Source organism: Cherax quadricarinatus, chromosome 7 (genome assembly GCF_038502225.1).
Source record: "Cherax quadricarinatus isolate ZL_2023a chromosome 7, ASM3850222v1, whole genome shotgun sequence".
Classification (NCBI taxonomy): domain Eukaryota; kingdom Metazoa; phylum Arthropoda; class Malacostraca; order Decapoda; family Parastacidae; genus Cherax; species Cherax quadricarinatus.
This window is the reverse complement of record NC_091298.1, coordinates 50,389,989-50,409,927: the sequence shown is the minus strand read 5'-3', so window position 1 is coordinate 50,409,927 and position 19,939 is coordinate 50,389,989. Positions and strand designations below refer to the sequence as shown.

Sequence of the window (19,939 nt, the reverse complement as noted above, 5' to 3'; positions counted from 1 at the left end):
CTGACTTCCTACAAATAAATACTACTCACCTCTCTTCCTATATTAAGACTACACATATTTTAAGGTAAATAATGAGTGTACTGTATGTGTATTTTACCTCTCTGGGATGTTTTAAATATCGTATATTAAATATGAGACGGGGAGCCAGGGCTACCTACACCTGGGCTACCTGCACCTGACTTCCTACAAATAAGTACTACTCACCTCTCTCCCTACATTAAGATTACAAATATTTTAAGATAAGTAATGAATTTACTGTGAATGTATTTTACTTTGTGTGTTTTTAATGCCTAGTTCTATTACTAACCTAATATAATTTAGTGTAAACTTGTTGTCTGGCATTTATATGCATTTATAAATGGAAAAAAATGGTGTTTTGCTTTCTGGCGATGTCTGCTTTCCGGCGACAGCCTGGAACCTAATCCGCCGTGTAAGTGGGGCCCTACTGTATATGGAATAGGTGGTAAGTTACTAAATGCTGTAAAGAGTTTTTATGAGGATAGTGAGGCTCAGGTTAGGGTGTGTAGAAGAGAGGGAGACTACTTCCCGGTAAAAGTAGGTCTTAGACAGGGACGTGTCATGTCACCATGGCTGTTTAATATACAGTGGACCCCCGCATACCGTACGCATCGCATACCGCACAATCCGCATACCGGACGCTTTGATCGCAAAAATTTTGCCTCGCATACCGCCCAAAAACCCGCTCACCGCCCTTCGTCCGAGACGCGTCCAATGTGCTGCCTGAGCCACGCTCACATGTTCCGCCGGTGGCATTGTTTACCAGCCAGCCTCCGCGGTAACATCCAAGCATACAATCGGAACATTTCGTATTATTACAGTGTTTTTGGTGATTTTTTCTGGAAAATAAGTGACCATGGGCCCCAAGAAAGCTTCTAGTGCCAACCCTACAGCAATAAGGGTGAGAATTACTATAGAGATGAAGAAAAAGATCATTGATAAGTATGAAAGTGGAGTGCGTGTCTCCGAGCTGGCCAGGTTGTATAATAAACCCCAATCAACCATCGCTACTATTGGTGGTACAGCTGCTGCTGCACTGTCAGCTGCTGCTGCACTGTCAGCTGCTGCTGTTGTACCACCGTCAGCTGCTGCTGCTGCTGTAGCATCGTCTGCTGCTGCTGCTGCTGTAGCATCGTCTGCTGCTGCTGCTGCTGTAGCATCGTCTGCTGCTGCTGTAGCATCGTCTGTTGCTGCTGTAGCATCGTCTGCTGCTGCTGTAGCATCGTCTGCTGCTGCTGTAGCATCGTCTGCTGCTGCTGTAGCATCGTCTGCTGCTGCTGTAGCATCGTCTGCTGCTGCTGTAGCATCGTCTGCTGCTGCTGTAGCATCGTCTGCTGCTGCTGTAGCATCGTCTGTTGCTGCTGTAGCATCGTCTGCTGCTGCTGTAGCATCGTCTGTTGCTGCTTTAGCATCGTCTGCTGCTGCTGTTGCATCGTCTGCTGCTGCTGTAGCATCGTCTGCTGCTGCTGTAGCATCGTCTGCTGCTGCTGTAGCATCGTCTGCTGCTGCTGTAGCATCGTCTGTTGCTGCTGTAGCATCGTCTGTTGCTGCTGTACCACCGTCAGCTGCTGCTGCTGCTGTAGCACCGTTGTTGGTGTTGCTTATTGAGAATACCAAGAAACAATTAACCCCAGAGGATTTGCCACCCAGGATAACCCAAAAAAGTCAGTGTCATCGAAGACTGTCTAACTTATTTCCATTGGGGTCCTTAATCTTGTCTCCCAGGATGCAACCCACACCAGTCGACTAACACCCAGGTGAACAGGAAAAAATGCCTGGAACTAGTGCTCATATTGGTGAATTTAAAGCCAGCAAAGGTTGGTTTGAGAGATTTAAGAATAGTAGTGGCATACACAGTGTGATAAGGCCTGTTCTGGAAGAAAATGCCAAACAGGACCTACAGTACTCAGGAGGAAAAGGCACTCCCAGGACACAGTGTCTCATCAGTCATTGCTGCATCTTCAATAAAGGTAAGTGTCATTTATTCTTCATTTAGTAGAGTAGTACATGCACAATATATATTGTGCATGTACTACTCTACTATTGTGCATGTATCCTTCTCTTTGTGTGTAGGAAAATGTATATTTCATGTGGTAAAAAAATTTTTTTCATACTTTTGGGTGTCTTGGACGGATTAATTTGATTTCCATTATTTCTTATGGGGAAAATTCATTCGCATACCGAACATTTCGCATAACAACCAGCCCTCTTGCACGGATTAAGGTCGCTATGTGGGGGTCCACTGTATTTATAGATGGGGTTGAAAACGAAGTAAATGCTAGGGTGTTCGGGAGAGGGGTGGGATTAAATTATGGGGAATCAAATACAAAATGGGAACTGACACAGTTGCTTTTTACTGATGATACTGTGCTTATGGGAGATTCTAAAGAAAAATTGCAAAGGTCATTCGACAAGTTTGGGAGTGTATGTAAAGGTAGAAAAGTTGAAAGTGAACACAGAAAAAGAGTAAGGTGATGAGGGTATCAAATGATTTAGATAAAGAAAAATTGGATATCAAATTGGGGAGGAGTAGTATGGAAGAAGTGAATGTTTTCAGATACTTGGGAGTTGACGTGTCAGCGGATGGATTTATGAAGGATGAGGTTAATCATAGAATTGATGAGGGAAAAAGGTGAGTGGTGTGCTGAGGTATATGTGGAGACAAAAAACGTTATCTATGGAAGCAAAGAAGGGAATGTATGAAAGTATAGTAGTACCAACACTCTTATATGGGTGTGAAGCTTGGGTTGTAAATGCAGCAGTGAGGAGGCAGTTGGAGGCAGTGGAGATGTCCATTCTAAGGGCAATGTGTGGTGTAAATATTATGCGGAAAAATCGGAGTGTGGAAATCAGGAGAAGGTGTGGAGTTAATAAAAGTATTAGTCAGAGGGCTGAAAAGGGGTTGTTGAGGTGGTTTGGTTATTTAGAGATAATGGATAAAAACAGAATGACATGGAGAGCATATAAATCTGTAGGGGAAGGAAGGCGGGGTAGGGATCATCCTCGAAAAGGTTGGAAGGAAGGGGTAAGGGAGGTTTCGTGGGCGAGGGGCTTGGACTTCCAGCATGCGTGCATAAGCGTGTTCGATAGGAGTAAATGGAGACGAATGGTATTTGGGACCTGACGATCTGTTGGAGTGTGAGCAGGATAATATTTAGTGAAGGGATTCAGGGAAACCGGTTATTTTTATATAGACGGTGTTTAGTCCTGGAAATGGGAAGTACAATGCCTGCACTCTAAAGGAAGGGTTTGGGATATTGGCAGTTTGGAGGGATATGTTGTGTATCTTTATAGATATATGCTTCTAATCTGTTGTGTTCTGAGCACCTCTGCAAAAACAGTGATAATGTGTGAGTGAGCTGAAAGTGTTGAATGATGATAAAAGTATTTTCTTTTTGGAGATTTTTTTTCTTTTTGGGGATTTTTTTTCTTTTTGGGTCACCCTGCCTTGTAATAAATTACTGCTAAGCACAAAAAAAAAGCCACTAGCATGCTTCTGCATTTCAGGCAGACTAAGACAAACTATAATTTAAGCCTATTTATATAGGTAATTCTTATTCTTTCAAATCCAAAAAAACTACACATACTTTGTATAGTACATTTTAACAACTTTTAACTTTTTCAAAACAGTTTTCAAGTCTCTTTAACTGCAATAATTTCAATTCAGGTTTTTTACAAGAGAACTTCAATTTGCAACCCCCATATAGTAGGTTGGTAGACAGCAACCACCCAGGGAGGTACTACCGTTGTGCCAAGTGAGTGTAAAATGAAAGCCTGTAACTGTTTTACATGATGGTAGGATTGCTGGTGTCTTTTGTCCGTCTCATAAATATACAAGATTACAGGTACGTCTTGATACCTCTACTTACACTTAGGTCACACTACACATACATGTACACATTTATTTATACACACTCATCTGAGTTTCCTTTGATTTTATCTTAATAGTTCTTGTTCTTATTACTTTTCCTTTTATATCCATGGGGAAGTGAAATGAGAATCTTTCCTCCGTAAGCCATTTGTGTTGTAAAAGTCAACTAAAATGCTGGGAACAATGGGCTAGTAACCCCTGTTTCTGTAATGACTACTAAAAAGAATAAGAATAAGAAAATTGTCAAAGTGGGATGTCTGAATGTGCGTGGATGTTGTGCGAATGGTAAGAAAGAGATGATTGTGGATGTCATGATTGAGAAGAAGCTGGATATCCTCGCTTTAAGTGAAACAAAGTTGAAGGGGGTGAGAGAGTTTCAGTGGAGAGAAATAAATGGGATTAGGTCAGGGGTTTCAAATAGTCAGAGCTAAAGGAGGAGTAGCAATATGGCAGGGAAAGAGGGACTATAAATGTATTAATTCAAGGATTATGTGGAGTTAAATAAAGGTTGGATGTGAAAAGTGGGTTATAGTAAGCGTATATGCACCTGGAGAAGAGAGAAGTATAGAGGAGAAAGAGAGATTTTGGGAAATGTTGACTGAATGCGTGAGGAGTTTTGAACCAAGTGTGAGAGTACTTGTGGTTGGGGATTTCAATGCTAAAGTGGGTAAAAATGTTGTGGAGGGAGTAGTAGGTAAATTTGGGGTGCCAGGGATAAATGAAAATGGGAAGCCTTTAATTGAACTATGTGTAGAAAGAGATTTGGTAATAAGTAACACACATTTTATGAAAGAGAGGATAAATAAATATAGAAGGTATGACATAGCATGTAATGAAAGTAGTTTGTTAGATTATGCATTGGTGGATAAAAGGTTGATGGGTAGGCTCCAGGATGTACATGTTTATAGAGGGGCAACTGATATATCGGATCATTATTTAGTTGTAGCTACAGTCAGAGTAAGAGGTAGATGGGATAAGAGGAAAATGGCAACAACAAATAAGAGAGAGGTGAAAGTGTATAAACTAAGGGAGGAGGAAGTTCGGGTGAGATATAAGCACTATTGGCAGAAAGGCGGACTAGTGCAAGTATGAGAGGTGGGAGGGTTGAAGAGGGTTGGAATAGTTTTAAAAATGCAGTATTAGAATGTGGGGCAGAAGTTTGTGGTTATAGGAGGGTTGGTGCAGGAGGAAAGAGGAGTGAATGGTGGAATGATGAAGTAAAGAGTGGGATAAAAGAGAAAAAGGTAGCTTATGAGAGGTTTTTACAAAGCAGAAGTGTTATAAGAAGAGCAGAGTATATGAAGAGTGAAAAAAAAGGTGAAGAGAGTGGTGAGAGAGTGCAAAAGGAGAGCAGATGATAGAGTGGGAGAGGCACTGTCAAGAAATTTTAATGAAAATAAGAAAAAATTTTGGAGTGAGTTAAGTAAGTTAAGAAAGCCTAGGGAACAAATGGATTTGTCGGTGAAAAACAGAGTAGGGGGAGTTTGACGGGGAGATGGAGGTATTGGATAGATGGTGGAAATATTTTGAGGAACTTTTAAATGTTGACGAAGAAAGGGAGGCGGTAATTTCATGCATTGGCCTGGGAGGTATACCATCTTTTACGAGTGAAGAAGAGCAGGATGTGAGTGTGGGGGAGGAGCGTGAGGCATTACGTAGAATGAAAAGGGGTAAAGCAGCTGCAACTGACGGGATCATGGCAGAAATGTTAAAAGCAGGGGGGGATATAGTGTTAGAGTGGTTGGTATTTTTGTTTAATAAATGTATGCTATGCGTGTTTTAAGAGGCCACTAAAATGCCGGGAGCAAGGGGCTAGTAACCCCTTCTCCTGTATAAATTACTAAATTTGAAAAGAGAAACTTTTGTTTTTCCTTTTGGGCCACCCTGCCTCGGTGGGATACGACTGGTTTGTTGAAAGAAAGAAGAAATGTATGAAAGAGGGGAAGGTACCTAGGGATTGGCAGAGAGCATGTATAGTCCCTTTATATAAAGGGAAGGAGGACAAAAGAGATTGTAAAAATTATAGAGGAATTAGTTTACTGAGTATACCAGGAAAAGTGTATGAAAGAATTAAAGGCAAGACAGACTGTAGGATTGCGGATGAGCAAGGAGGTTTTAGAGTGGATAGAGGATGTGTAGATCAAGTGTTTACATTGAAGCACATATGTGGACAGTATTTAGATAAAGGTAGGGAAGTTTTTATTGCATTTATGGATTTAGAAAAGGCTTGTGATAAGAGTGGATAGGGGAGCATTGTGGCAGATGTTGCAAGTATATATAATAGGTGGTAAGTTACTAAATACTATAAAGAGTTTTTATGAGGATAGTGAGGCTCAGGTTAGGGTGTGTGGAAGAGAGGGAGACTACTTCCCAGTAAAAGTTGGTCTTAGACAGGGATGTGTAATGTCACCATGGTTGTTTAACCCTTTCAGGGTCCAGAGGCCAAATTTCAAGAGGCACCAGTGTCCAAGAATTTAAAAAAAAAAAAAAAAAAAAAAAAAAAAAAAAAAAAAAAAAAAAAAAAAAAAATCTTATGAAATGGTAGAGAAACTTTTTCTGAAGGTAATAAAACAAAAAGTACGAAATTTGATGGAAAATTGAAGAAATTATGCTCTCGCGAATTTTGATGTGTCAGCAATATTTACTAATCAGCGATTTTGCCGACTTTGACTCCCATTTTAAGCCAATTACATTATTCCAGTCGACCAAATTCTTAGCTATTTCACTAGTATTACTTCTTTTCTATCGATTGAGCACAAAAAATCGCCAAGTCAACTGTTTCAACTACAAAATAAAGTGATCGGAAATTGGCAATTTGGCCAATTTAACATAAAGTTCAAAATATTCCAATTTCAAAATATGGTCCAGAATAAACAATGCAGGCATTCCTGGCACTAAAGTAATATTTCCTCTGCTCATTAGTTATGTTTTCAGGCTTTACAAATGAATTCCATTTTGAGTTTTAATTCACATAATGAATTTTTATTCAAACCAAAAAATAGAAGATTTACTGTTATGCAATATTGTAATTGTATAAATATCATCATCACATTTGTGAATGTATATTAGACCCAGCAGCTGGCGTGTATTAGATGTGTGAGGTTGTTTGTTTACTCTTAAACATCGACAAAAATTTAACATTTCTGCTACTTTGAGCTCAGTTTCAAGCCCTTTCCAGTACTAAAACCAATCAAAATCATCTCCATTTCTGTAATATGTCTTCCATTCTATCAAATGAGACCAGGAAATCACAAATAAAAACATACAAAAAAAAAACACTGCAAAGTCGCTGTTTTAATCGAAAATCATGATCTCAGTTTTTTTTCTCCCATTACTCACTGTGTGCTGCAGGATTTGTTTTATGTGGTGCACACATACTACATAGATGTATTCTCTCATATCTAGGCCCAAATGTACCACTCACAGCTTATCAGAGTGAGCTGAGCTCAAGGCGTAGATCTACGGTTTGGACCCTGAACGTAGAGCCGTAGATCTATGGGACGGACCCTGAAAGGGTTAATATATTTATAGATGGAGTTGTAAAAGAAGTAAATGCTAGGGTGTTTGGGAGGGGGGTGAGATTAAATTATGGGGAATCGAATACAAAATGGGAATAGACACAGTTACTTTTTGCTGATACTATGCTTATGGGAGATTCTAGAGAGAAATTGCAAAGGTTGGTGGACGAGTTTGGGAGTGTGTGTAAAGGTAGAAAGTTGAAAGTAAACATAGAAAAGAGAAAGGTGATGAGGGTATCAAATGATTTAGATAAAAAAAAAAACTGGACATCAAATTGGAGAGGAGGAGTATAGAAGAAGTGAATGGTTTCAGATATTTGGGGGTTGACATGTCAGCGGATGGATTTATGAAGGATGAGGTTAATCATAGAATTGATGAAGGAAAAAAGGTGAGTGGTGCATTAAGGTATATGTGGAGACAAAAAACTCTTATATGGGTGAGAAGCTTGGGTTGTAAATGCAGCGAGGAGACGGTTGGAGGCAGTGGAGATGTCCTGTCTAAGGGCCATGTGTGGTATAAGTATTATGCAGAAAATTTGGAGTGTGGAAATTAGGAGAAGGTGTGGAGTTAATAAAAGTAATAGTCAGAGGGCTGAAGAGGGGTTGTTGAGGTGATTTGGTCATTTAGAGAGAATGGATCAAAGTAGAATGACATGGAGAGCGTATAAATCTGTAGTGGAAGGAGGGCAGGGTAGGGGTCGTCCTCAAAAAGGTTGGAGGAAGTAAAGGAGGTTTTGTGGGTGAGGAGCTTCGACTTCCAGCAAGCGTGTGTGAGCGTGTTAGATAGGAGTGAATGGAGACGAATGGTATTTGGGACCTGGTGATCTGTTGGAGTGTGAGGAGGGTAATATTTAGTGAAGGGATTCAGGGAAACCGGTTTTTTTATATAGGCGAACTTGAGTCCTGGAAATGGGAAGTACAATGCCTGCACTTTAAAGGAGGGGTTTGGGATATTAGCAGTTTGGAGGGATATGTTGTTTATCTTTATATGTATATGCTTCTAAGCTGTTGTATTCTGAGCACCTCTGTGTGAGTGAGGTGAAAGTGTTGAATGATGATGGAAGTATTTTCTTTTTGGGTCACCCTGCCTCAGCAGGAGACGGCCAACTTGTTTAAAACAAAATATATATATCTTTTCTTTCTTTCAACACACCGGCAGTATCCCACCGAGGCGGGGTGGCCCAAAAGGAAAAACAAAAGTTTCTCCTTTTACATTTAGTAATATATACAGGAGAAGGGGTTACTAGCCCCTTGCTCCTGGCATTTTAGTCGCCTCTTACAACACGCATGGCTTACGGAGGAAGAATTCTGTTCCACTTCCCCATGGAGGTAAGAGGAAATAAACAAGAACAAGAACTAGAAAGAAAAATAGAAGAAAACCCAAAGGGGTGTGTGTATATATATGCTTGTACATGTATGTGTAGTGTGACCTAAGTGTAAGTAGAAGTAGCAAGACGTACCTGAAATCGTGCATGTGTATGAGACAGAAAAAAAAAGACACCAGCAATTCTACCATCTTGTAAAACAATTACAGGCTTCAGTTTTACACTCACTTGGCAGGACGGTAGTACCTCCCTGGGCAGTTGCTGTCTACCGACCTACTACTTAGAAATATATATCCAGTGGATCCCCGGTTTACGATATTATTTCATTCCAGAAGTATGTTCAGGTGCCAGTACTGACCGAATTTGTTCCCATAAGGAATATTGTGAATTAGATTAGTCCATTTCAGACCCCCAAACATACACATACAAACGCACTTACATAAATACACTTACATAATTGGTTGCATTGGGAGCTGATCGTAAACCGGGGGTCCACTGTATATATACTACTAATTATTATTTTTATTTTATCATCACACTGGCCGATTCCCACCAAGGCAGGGTGGCCCGAAAAAGAAAAACTTTCACCATCATTCACTCCATCACTGTCTTGCCAGAAGGGTGCTTTACACTACAGTTTTTAAACTGCAACATTAACACCCCTCCTTCAGAGTGCAGGCACTGTACTTCCCATCTCCAGGACTCAAGTCCGGCCTGCCGGTTTCCCTGAATCCCTTCATAAATGTTACTTTGCTCACACTCCAACAGCACATCAAGTATTAAAAACCATTTGTCTCCATTCACTCCTATCAAACACGCTCACGCATGCCTGCTGGAAGTCCAAGCCCCTCGCACACAAAACCTCCTTTACCCCCTCCCTCCAACCCTTCCTAGGCCGACCCCTACCCCGCCTTCCTTCCACTACAGACTGATACACTCTTGAAGTTATTCTGTTTCGCTCCATTCTCTCTACATGTCCGAACCACCTCAACAACCCTTCCTCAGCCCTCTGGACAACAGTTTTGGTAATCCCGCACCTCCTCCTAACTTCCAAACTACGAATTCTCTGCATTATATTCACACCACACATTGCCCTCAGACATGACATCTCCACTGCCTCCAGCCTTCTCCTCGCTGCAACATTCATCACCCATGCTTCACACCCATATAAGAGCGTTGGTAAAACTATACTCTCATACATTCCCCTCTTTGCCTCCAAGGACAAAGTTCTCTGTCTCCACAGACTCCTAAGTGCACCACTCACTCTTTTTCCCTCATCAATTCTATGATTCACCTCATCTTTCATAGACCCATCCGCTGACACGTCCACTCCCAAATATCTGAATACGTTCACCTCCTCCATACTCTCTCTCTCCAATCTGATATTCAATCTTTCATCACCTAATCTTTTTGTTATCCTCATAACCTTACTCTTTCCTGTATTCACCTTTAATTTTCTTCTTTTGCACACCCTACCAAATTCATCCACCAATCTCTGCAGCTTCTCTTCAGAATCTCCCAAGAGCACAGTGTCATCAGCAAAGAGCAGCTGTGACAACTCCCACCCTGTGTGTGATTCTTTATCTTTTAACTCCACGCCTCTTGCCAAGACCCTCGCATTTACTTCTCTTACAACCCCATCTATAAATATATTAAACAACCACGGTGACATCACACATCCTTGTCTAAGGCCTACTTTTACTGGGAAAAAATTTCCCTCTTTTCTACATACTCTAACTTGAGCCTCACTATCCTCGTAAAAACTCTTCACTGCTTTCAGTAACCTACCTCCTACACCATACACTTGCAACATCTGCCACATTGCCCCCCTATCCACCCTGTCATACGCCTTTTCCAAATCCATAAATGCCACAAAGACCTCTTTAGCCTTATCTAAATACTGTTCACTTATATGTTTCACTGTAAACACCTGGTCCACACACCCCCTACCTTTCCTAAAGCCTCCTTGTTCATCTGCTATCCTATTCTCCGTCTTACTCTTAATTCTTTCAATTATAACTCTACCATACACTTTACCAGGTACACTCAACAGACTTATCCCCCTATAATTTTTGCACTCTCTTTTATCCCCTTTTATCCCTAATATCAGACAAATTTTATTTTACATTGCATTAGCTGATTTTCCCTTCCACCGGCATCTTTCCACATACACGAGTCTACAGGTCACAATTTTTGCTTCCACACTAACTTAACTGACTAAGGAATATGACACTATTTTTTTATCCTCATACCTTCATAGAAACTTGTCATTCTGCTAAATATTTTACTTTTGTTTCCAATTCATCTTCCACTGTACTATATTCTTATCATACATCACAGCAAGTCTTTAACTAAACCATTAAAAATAAGAAACTGGTGGACATTTAAGTTTCAGTCCTGACCTGTGGTGTGTCGAGCCCGAAATCCTTTCCGCTGAACAGAAGAATCTGACTTAAATACCATGAACATTTGATTGTTGAAAGCAACAATCGGGTGTGGAACTTTAGCTCCACAGTATCGGCCGAGAAAGCCCGCTTCTGAGGTAGTTCCATCGTATAATGCTATGTGATCATATGTACATTCTTGGTGAGGCTCCATTTCAAACTCATCAAATACCTGTAATGAAAATAACTTTTTCAGGCATATTATGAATCAGATAATTCTCAAATGACAAAATACAGAATAATTCTCTTTGATAAGGAATATAATAGACCCATGGTATTTTGAAGGCTTTCCAGTCCTAGAAAATACTGGTAAAGACAAAACCAGTTGAAAGCACTGATTAAAAGAGGGTTAGATTCAGAACATAAAGGGTTTTAGTTACAGTTTACCAGTTTTATTTTGCCATCTATAACCATACTGTGGTCATCAGTCAGAAAATTAGAAGCACAGTCAATCCAGGTACTGGTCCTCCAACATGGTTAGATAAACAAGCTGCAGCAGTAATGAACTGCTTACAAGAATACAGTGGAACCTCTGTACTCAAACTTAATTTATTCCAGAAGGCTGTTCAAGCGCCAATCTGTTCGAATATCAAACAAATTTTTTCCAACCAATTTTCTTTTTGGTTGGCTGTTACCACTAATCTTATTTATACAAATACAAAAAAACACCAAACAATGCAAAGAAATATGAACTAGTTTCCCAATAATGTGGTCAGAAATTTGCAATTTGGCCAATTTCACGAAAATTAAAAAATATGACAATTTCAAAATAAGGTCCAGAATGAACAATGTAGACATTCCTGGCTCTAAAATAACATTTTCTTTGTTCATCAGTCATGTCTCCAGGCCCCTCTGATATTACTCTTGCTTTCTATTTTGAATTTTTATTCAAACAAAAAATAGAAGATTTACTGTTATGCAGACTACTGCAATACTGTAATAATTGTATAAATAACATCAACCCATTCATGACTGCATATTAGAATGGCTAGTTGGACATTTATTGGACAATGACATTTGTTTACTTTTGAACAATGGCAAAAATCAAACATTTCCCCTACTTAGAGCTCCATTTCCAGGTTCTTTTTATAGGAAAATCAATCAAAATCACCTTTATTTCTATAATATGTTTTCCATTCTATCAAATGAGACCAAGAAAACGAGAATACAACCATAAATACTATACGAAAATAAACCACAAATTTGGCATTTTAATTAAAAAAAAAAAAAGGTCGGATTTTTTTTTTCTCATTATGCACTGCGTGCTCCAGGATTTTTTTTTATATGGTGCACACTGACCACACAGGCCCATTCTCTCACATTTGGGCCTACCAGCTTTCTCCTGCTTGATTTGAAGCCGCTAAAATTTATGAGTATATATACGTCAAACACGGTACCTCGTAAGACGTATATATACGACCGAAACAGTCAAAGGGTTAACATATGAACAATGAATGAATTTCAGCTCTGATACTTTATACCTACACTGTATTTTAAGTACATCGAATCATTTTTTTTTTTTTTTTTTTTTTTTTTTTAAACAAGTCGGCCGTCTCCCACCGAGGCAGGGTGACCCAAAAAAGAAAGAAAATCCCCAAAAAGAAAATACTTTCATCATCATTCAACACTTTCACCACACTCTCACATTATCACTGTTTTTGCAGAGGTGCTCAGAATACAACAGTCTAGAAGCATAAACATATAAAGATACACAACATATCCCTCCAAACTGCCAATATCCCAAACCCCTCCTTTAAAGTGCAGGCATTGTACTTCCCATTTCCAGGACTCAAGTCCGACTATATGAAAATAACCGGTTTCCCTGAATCCCTTCACTAAATATTACCCTGCTCACACTCCAACAGATCGTCAGGTCCCAAGTACCATTCGTCTCCATTCACTCCTATCTAACACGCTCACGCACGCTTGCTGGAAGTCCAAGCCCCTTACCCACAAAACCTCCTTTACCCCCTCTCTCCAACCCTTTCGAGGACGACCCCTACCCCGCCTTCCTTCCCCTATAGATTTATATGCTTTCCATGTCATTCTACTGTGATCCATTCTCTCTAAATGACCAAACCACCTCAACAACCCCTCTTCTGCCCTCTGACTAATACTTTTATTAACTCCACACCTTCTCCTAATTTCCACACTCCGAATTTTCTGCATAATATTTACACCACACATTGCCCTTAAACAGGACATCTCCGCTGCCTCCAACCGTCTCCTCGCTGCTGCATTTACCACCCAAGCTTCACACCCATATAAGAGTGTTGGTACTACTATACTTTCATACATTCCCTTCTTTGCCTCCATAGATAACGTTTTTTGACTCCACATATACCTCAACGCACCACTCACCTTTTTTCCCTCATCAATTCTATGATTAACCTCATCCTTCATAAATCCATCCGCCGACACGTCAACTCCCAAGTATCTGAAAACATTCACTTCTTCCATACTCCTCCTCCCCAATTTGATATCCAATTTTTCTTTATCTAAATCATTTGACACCCTCATCACCTTACTCTTTTCTATGTTCACTTTCAACTTTCTACCTTTACACACATTCCCAAACTCATCCACTAACCTTTGCAATTTTTCTTTAGAATCTCCCATAAGCACAGTATCATCAGCAAAAAGTAACTGTGTCAATTCCCATTTTGAATTTGATTCCCCATAATTTAATCCCACCCCTCTCCCAAACACCCTAGCATTTACTTCCTTTACAACCCCATCTATAAATATATTAAACAACCATGGTGACATTACACATCCCTGTCTAAGACCTACTTTTACCGGGAAGTAGTCTCCCTCTCTTCTACACACCCTAACCTGAGCCTCACTATCCTCATAAAAACTCTTTACAGCATTTAATAACTTACCACCTATTCCATATACTTGCAACATCTGCCACATTGCTCCTCTATCCACTCTATCATATGCCTTTTCTAAATCCATAAATGCAATAAAAACTTCCCTATCTTTATCTAAATACTGTTCACATATATGCTTCAATGTAAACACCTGATCTACACATCCCCTACCCACTCTAAAACCTCCTTGCTCATCCGCAATCCTACATTCTGTCTTACCTCTAATTCTTTCAATTATAACCCTACCGTACACTTTTCCTGGTATACTCAGTAAGCTTATTCCTCTATAATTTTTACAGTCTCTTTTGTCCCCTTTCCCTTTATATAAAGGGACTATACATGCTCTCTGCCATATCTAATATTCATAGTATGGTATTATTTAAAAGACTACACCTTATAACGATGTTCCACAAATACAAAGGGTTTAAAACTAAATAAAGCATAAGTCAACTCTAAACATGAAATAAACTTTTTTGATGACCTAAGCTAAGAGGTTGCTTCTCCAACAAGACTAGGGAGTGACTGATTATCTACTAAATATGCATACAAAACCAGCTATCTTCCTACAGATGCTCTCTAGAAAAAATAAAGATACTAAATGAGACTGATATTACCTCAAATATAACTAAAGTAATTTATCTTCAGTCTTAATAAAAATAATGAGAGTTTTCTTATTTTTTTTTATTAACATATTGGCTGCCTCCCACCAAAGCAGGGTGGCCTGAAAAAGAAAATCTTTCATCATCGTTCACTTCATCACTGTCTTGCCAGAGGCATGCCTATACTACAGTTATAAAACTGCAACATTAACACCCCTTCTCCAGAGTGCAGACACTGTACTTCCCATCTCCAGGACTCAAGTCCGGCCTGCCGATTTCCCTGAATCCCTTCATAAATGTTACTTCGCTCACACTCCAACAGCACATCAAGTCCTTAAAACCATTTGTCTCCATTCACTCCTGTGTAACACGCTCACGCACGCTTGCTGGAAGTCCAAGCTCCTCGCACACAAAACCTCCTTTACCCTCTCCCTCCAACCTTTCGTAGGCCAACCCCTACCCCGCCTTCCCTCCACTACAGATTTGTATACTCTCAAAGTCACTATTTCATTCCATCCTCTCTACATGTCCAAACCATCTCAATAATCACTCCTCAGCCCTCTGGATAATAGTTTTGGTAATCCCACACCTCCTGATCTCCAAACTACAGATTCTCTGCATTATATTCACACCACACAATGCCCTCAGACATGACATCTCCACTGCCTCCAGCCTTCTCCTTGTTGCAATATTCACAACCCATGCCTCACACCCATACAAAAGAGTTGGTATAACTATACTCTCATACATTCCCCTCTTTGCTTTCATGGATAAAACTCTGTCTCCACAGACTCCTAAGTGCACCACTCGCCTTTTTCCCCTTGTCAATTCTATGATTCACCTCATCCTTCATAGACCCATCTGCTGACACGTCCACTACCAGAAATCTGAACACATTTGCTTCCTCCATACTCTCTATCTCCAATCTCATATCCAATGTTCTGTTACCTAATTTTTTTGTTATCCTCATCACCTTACTCTTTCCTCTATTCACTTTTAACTTCCTTCTTTTACGAAAATAAATGAGATAGTAGCGATAAAAAATTTTTTGCTAACAGGATTATTGAAAGAAACATCACAAACCAATTTGATTCTATGTCCAGGAGTTGTAGTAAACTGCCATACACAATCCTTCCGACTAGGGTAGTAGTCTGGATAGTTTGGACTGAAGATTTCCCCAACTGGAGCAGTAATTTCATGTTTACATCCTCCTTCCTTGCAGTCATGACCATTCTCATGCAGCGTGAAGCCGTTCGAACAAGAACAAACATAGGAGCCGATGGTGTTCTTACAGATGTGTTGGCAGCCACCATTATCTGTTGCACACTCGTCTTTGTCTAGGCAGTGCAAATAAAAGTAAAGTAAATTAGAAAAGCTATATTATTTTCTTTTACAAATTAAGATTAAGCAATACATACACACAAATTACTTCTATTTGTTCCAAATCTCCTGGAAAAGAAAGCTTTGATATAAAAACCAACTCCAGGAGGATGCAAGATGTGATCTGTGGTACAACAGTCTTAAAATTACCAAGATACTGTGCCATGCCAGCCTAAGAACATATATCCAACCAGGTACATGTCTATACACTAGGTAGGTCAACATAAGAAACCAGTGACCACATGTGCAGATTTTTATGGATGAATCTCTCACTAATGTAGCTGTGATTAAATATAGCTCAAGTACTTCTATCAGTGACTTGTGAAATCATAACAACACAATTTTAAAAACTTCCCAAGTTGTGTATTATGATTTGGAGAATTAGTTTAAAAATGATTTGATATACTATATATGTCATGGCGAATGGGCAAAACTGGTCATTTAGCAAGAACTCAGTTAACCCTTAAACTGTCCAAACGGAGATCTACGTTTGTACCGCTAGCACTCCAAACATAGATCTACATTTTATTTTTCCTGTCTCCAATAAATAATTCATGCCAAGAATTGTAAACAAACACGTATGAAGGGCAGTTACTGGGCAAGACACCAGATTCACAGTTTTCTCTAATGCTGAATCAAAGAAAACACAATGTTTACCCTCCACCTGACTCCACTCGATAGCATATAGACACTGCATGTTTATATGCTATGTTTATATGCTATAGGATATGTAAAGTGTTTCTTGTATAATTTTGAAGAAAATATTATAGATGGATTATTATAAATGTCTATATTAACCTAAAATACGACAATGTGCCCAAGAGTGATTGTTATTCAACTTTCATCGCATATAAACACTGCATGTTTTTATATACTATGTAATGTGTTTCTTATATAATTTTGAAGAAAATATCATAGATGGATTAATGAAAATGTCTATTAACCTAAAATAAGACATTTAATGTGCTCAAGAGTGATTTATTAAGCGTCCAATACTGACGATCTGCGAAATAAGGGCTGATAATTGGGACAGAATTTCGGCCAAAATAGTGGGCGAAAACCGAATTGGCCGATACCTGGAATGGCCGATAACCGAGGGTCCACTGCAAATATACTTGATGTAAGTTTACAATAATTTAATAATAAACAATGAAATATATTTTTTCGTTAGGTTCAGAATGATTTTTGCAACATTATTGTATTCACAAATGTTCACTTGCCTTATTCAGCAAGAAGTGCATTGCTATTTAAGCCAAAATTGCAAGTTTTACCTATTCAGCACAACAAATATATATTTTTTTTAACACATCGGCTGTTTCCCACCAAGGCAGGGTGACCCAAAAAGAAAAACAGAAAAAACTAACTGTCATTCAACACTTTCACCATCACTCATACATAATCAGTCTCCTTTAACCCTTTCACTGAGACCCCTGATCACAAACTTGCTCTCAGTGTTGAAGAATTTAAAGAAAAGAAAAAAAAAATCTTATAAAATGATAGAGAATATTTTTCCCAATGGTAATGACACCAAAAGTATGAAATTTGATGAAAAACTCTAAAAACTAAGCTCTTGTGAAGATAGCAGTCTCGACAATATTTAAGCATCAGTGATTTTGCCCACTTTAAGCCCTATTTTTGGCCAATTCCAATGTTCCAGTCACCTACACTCATAGCTCTTTCACTAGAACTCCTTTTGTTCTCTCGACTGAGTACAAGAAACTGCCCCCATTTACTGATTTCAACTACCCAACAGTGATCAGATATTGGTCATTTGGCCAATTTCATACACAATTCAAGGAAGGCCAATTTCAAAACAGGGTCCAGAATTAACAATGCAAACATTCCTAGCACTAAAATAACATTTTCTCTGTTCATTAGTCATGTCTCCAGGCCCCTCTTATATTATGCTTGCTTTCCATTTTGAATTTTTATTCACACAAAAATTATAGAAGATTTACTGTTATGCACACTACTGCATTACTGTAAAAATGATATAAATAATATCAGCACATTTGTGAAAGCATATCAGACCCACCAGTTGACATGTATTGGACACGTGACATGATTTGTTAACTCTTGAACATCTGTAAAACTTGAACATTTCCACTACTTTGAGCTCATTTTCGAGGTACACGTACTTTTAGTCCATAAACCATTTAAAATCATCTCTAGTTCTGTAATATCGTTCATTCTATCAAATGAGACCATAAATACCATACGAAAACACACTGCAAATTCGCTATTTTAAACGAAAAACACAGTTTTTTTTCTCATTATGCACTGCGTGCTGCAGGATTTTTTTTTTATGCTGCACACACTGACCACTCAGACCCATTCTCTCATATGTAGGCCCACCAGCTTTCTCCCACAAGATCTGAAGCCACTAGAATTTTGGTGTACTATTACGGGACCAACACTGGCTTGCAAGCCTTGATACATGTATTATGGGACCGACAGTGAAAGGGTTAAAGTGCAGGCATTGTATTTCCCATTTCCAGGACTCAAGTCCCGCTAACTGGTTTCCCTGAATCCCTTCACAAAATAATATCCTGCTCACACTTCAACAGCTTGTCAGGAAGCCTATAATTGTTTTATGTGATGGTAGGATTGCTGGTGTCTTTTTTCTGTCTCATAAACATGCACTTTCGTTTTTCTTTTTGGGCCACTCTGCCTTGGTGGGATACGGCCGGTTTGTTGGAGAGGTAAAAAAAAAAAAAAAAAAAAAAGCAAGATTTCAGGTATGTCTTGCTACTTCTACTTACACTTAGGTCACACTTACACATACACGTATACAAGCATATATATACACATCATTCTGGGTTTTCTTCTATTTTCTTTCTAGTACTTGTTCTTGTTTATTTCCTCTTATCTCCATGGGGAAGTGGACCAGAATTCTTCCTCTATAAGCCATGTGTGTTGTAAGAGGTGACTAAAATGCTGGGAGCAAGGTGCTAGTAACCCCTTCTCCTGTACAAATTCTTCTTTCTTCTTTCAACATACCGGCCGTATCCCACCGAGACGGAGTGGCCCAAAAGGAAAAACGAAAGTTTCTCCTTTTACATTTAGTAATATATACAGGAGAAGAGGTTACTAGCCCCTTGCTCCCAGCATTTTAGTCACCTCTTACAACACGCATGGCTTACGGAGGAAGAATTCTGTTCCACTTCCCCATGGAGGTAAGAGGAAATAAACAAGAACAAGAACTAGTAAGAAAAATGGAAGAATACCCAGAGGGGTGTGTATATACATATATGCTTGTACATGTATGTGTAGTGTGACCTAAGTGTAAGTAGAAGTAGCAAGATGTACCTGAAACCTTGCATGTTTATGAGACAGAAAAATGGACACCAGCAATCCTACCATCATGTAAAACAATTACAAGTTTCCGTATTACACTCACTTGGCAGGACGGTAGTACCTCCCTGGGCGGTTGCTGTTTACCAACCTACTACCTAGGTCCTGTACAAATTACTAAATTTAGAAGGAAAACTTTAGTTTTTCTTTTTGAGCCACCCTGCCTTGGTGGGATATGGCCAGTTTGTCGAGAAAAAAAAAATTACAATTTATAATAGTTCTTGTAATTTCATAGCCAATCTTTGTTCTGACACTAATACAGTGGACCCCGCCTAACGCTGGCATCACATAATGTTAAATCCGCCTAGCGATACATTTTATCGCTAAAAATTTGCCTTGCCTAGCGCTAAAAAACTTGCTCAACGCGATTCGTCCGAGACACATCCATGTGCGGCCTGAGCCAGCCTCACTTGTTCCGCCGGTGGCATTGTTTACAAGCCAGCCTCCGCGGTAACATCCAAGCATACAATCGGAACATTTCGTATTATTACAGCGTTTTTAGTGATTTCACCTGCAAAATAAGTGACCATGGGCCCTAATAAAGCTTCTAGTGC

The 19,939-nt window shown here is 39.4% G+C and overlaps 1 protein-coding gene across 1 annotated transcript in view; it reads right to left on the bottom strand.

Annotated features, from left to right (window-relative positions):
* The window catches only part of LOC128687037 (protein tolkin), a 449,316-nt gene that overhangs the window by 25,753 nt on the left and 403,624 nt on the right, over positions 1-19,939 (bottom strand). The window contains exons 15-16 of the mRNA XM_070082113.1: positions 15,735-15,988; positions 11,135-11,348 (exon numbers count right to left, since the gene is read on the bottom strand). Coding sequence (XP_069938214.1) covers positions 11,135-11,348; positions 15,735-15,988 — 468 coding nt within the window. The remainder of the gene's footprint in view (positions 1-11,134; positions 11,349-15,734; positions 15,989-19,939) is intronic.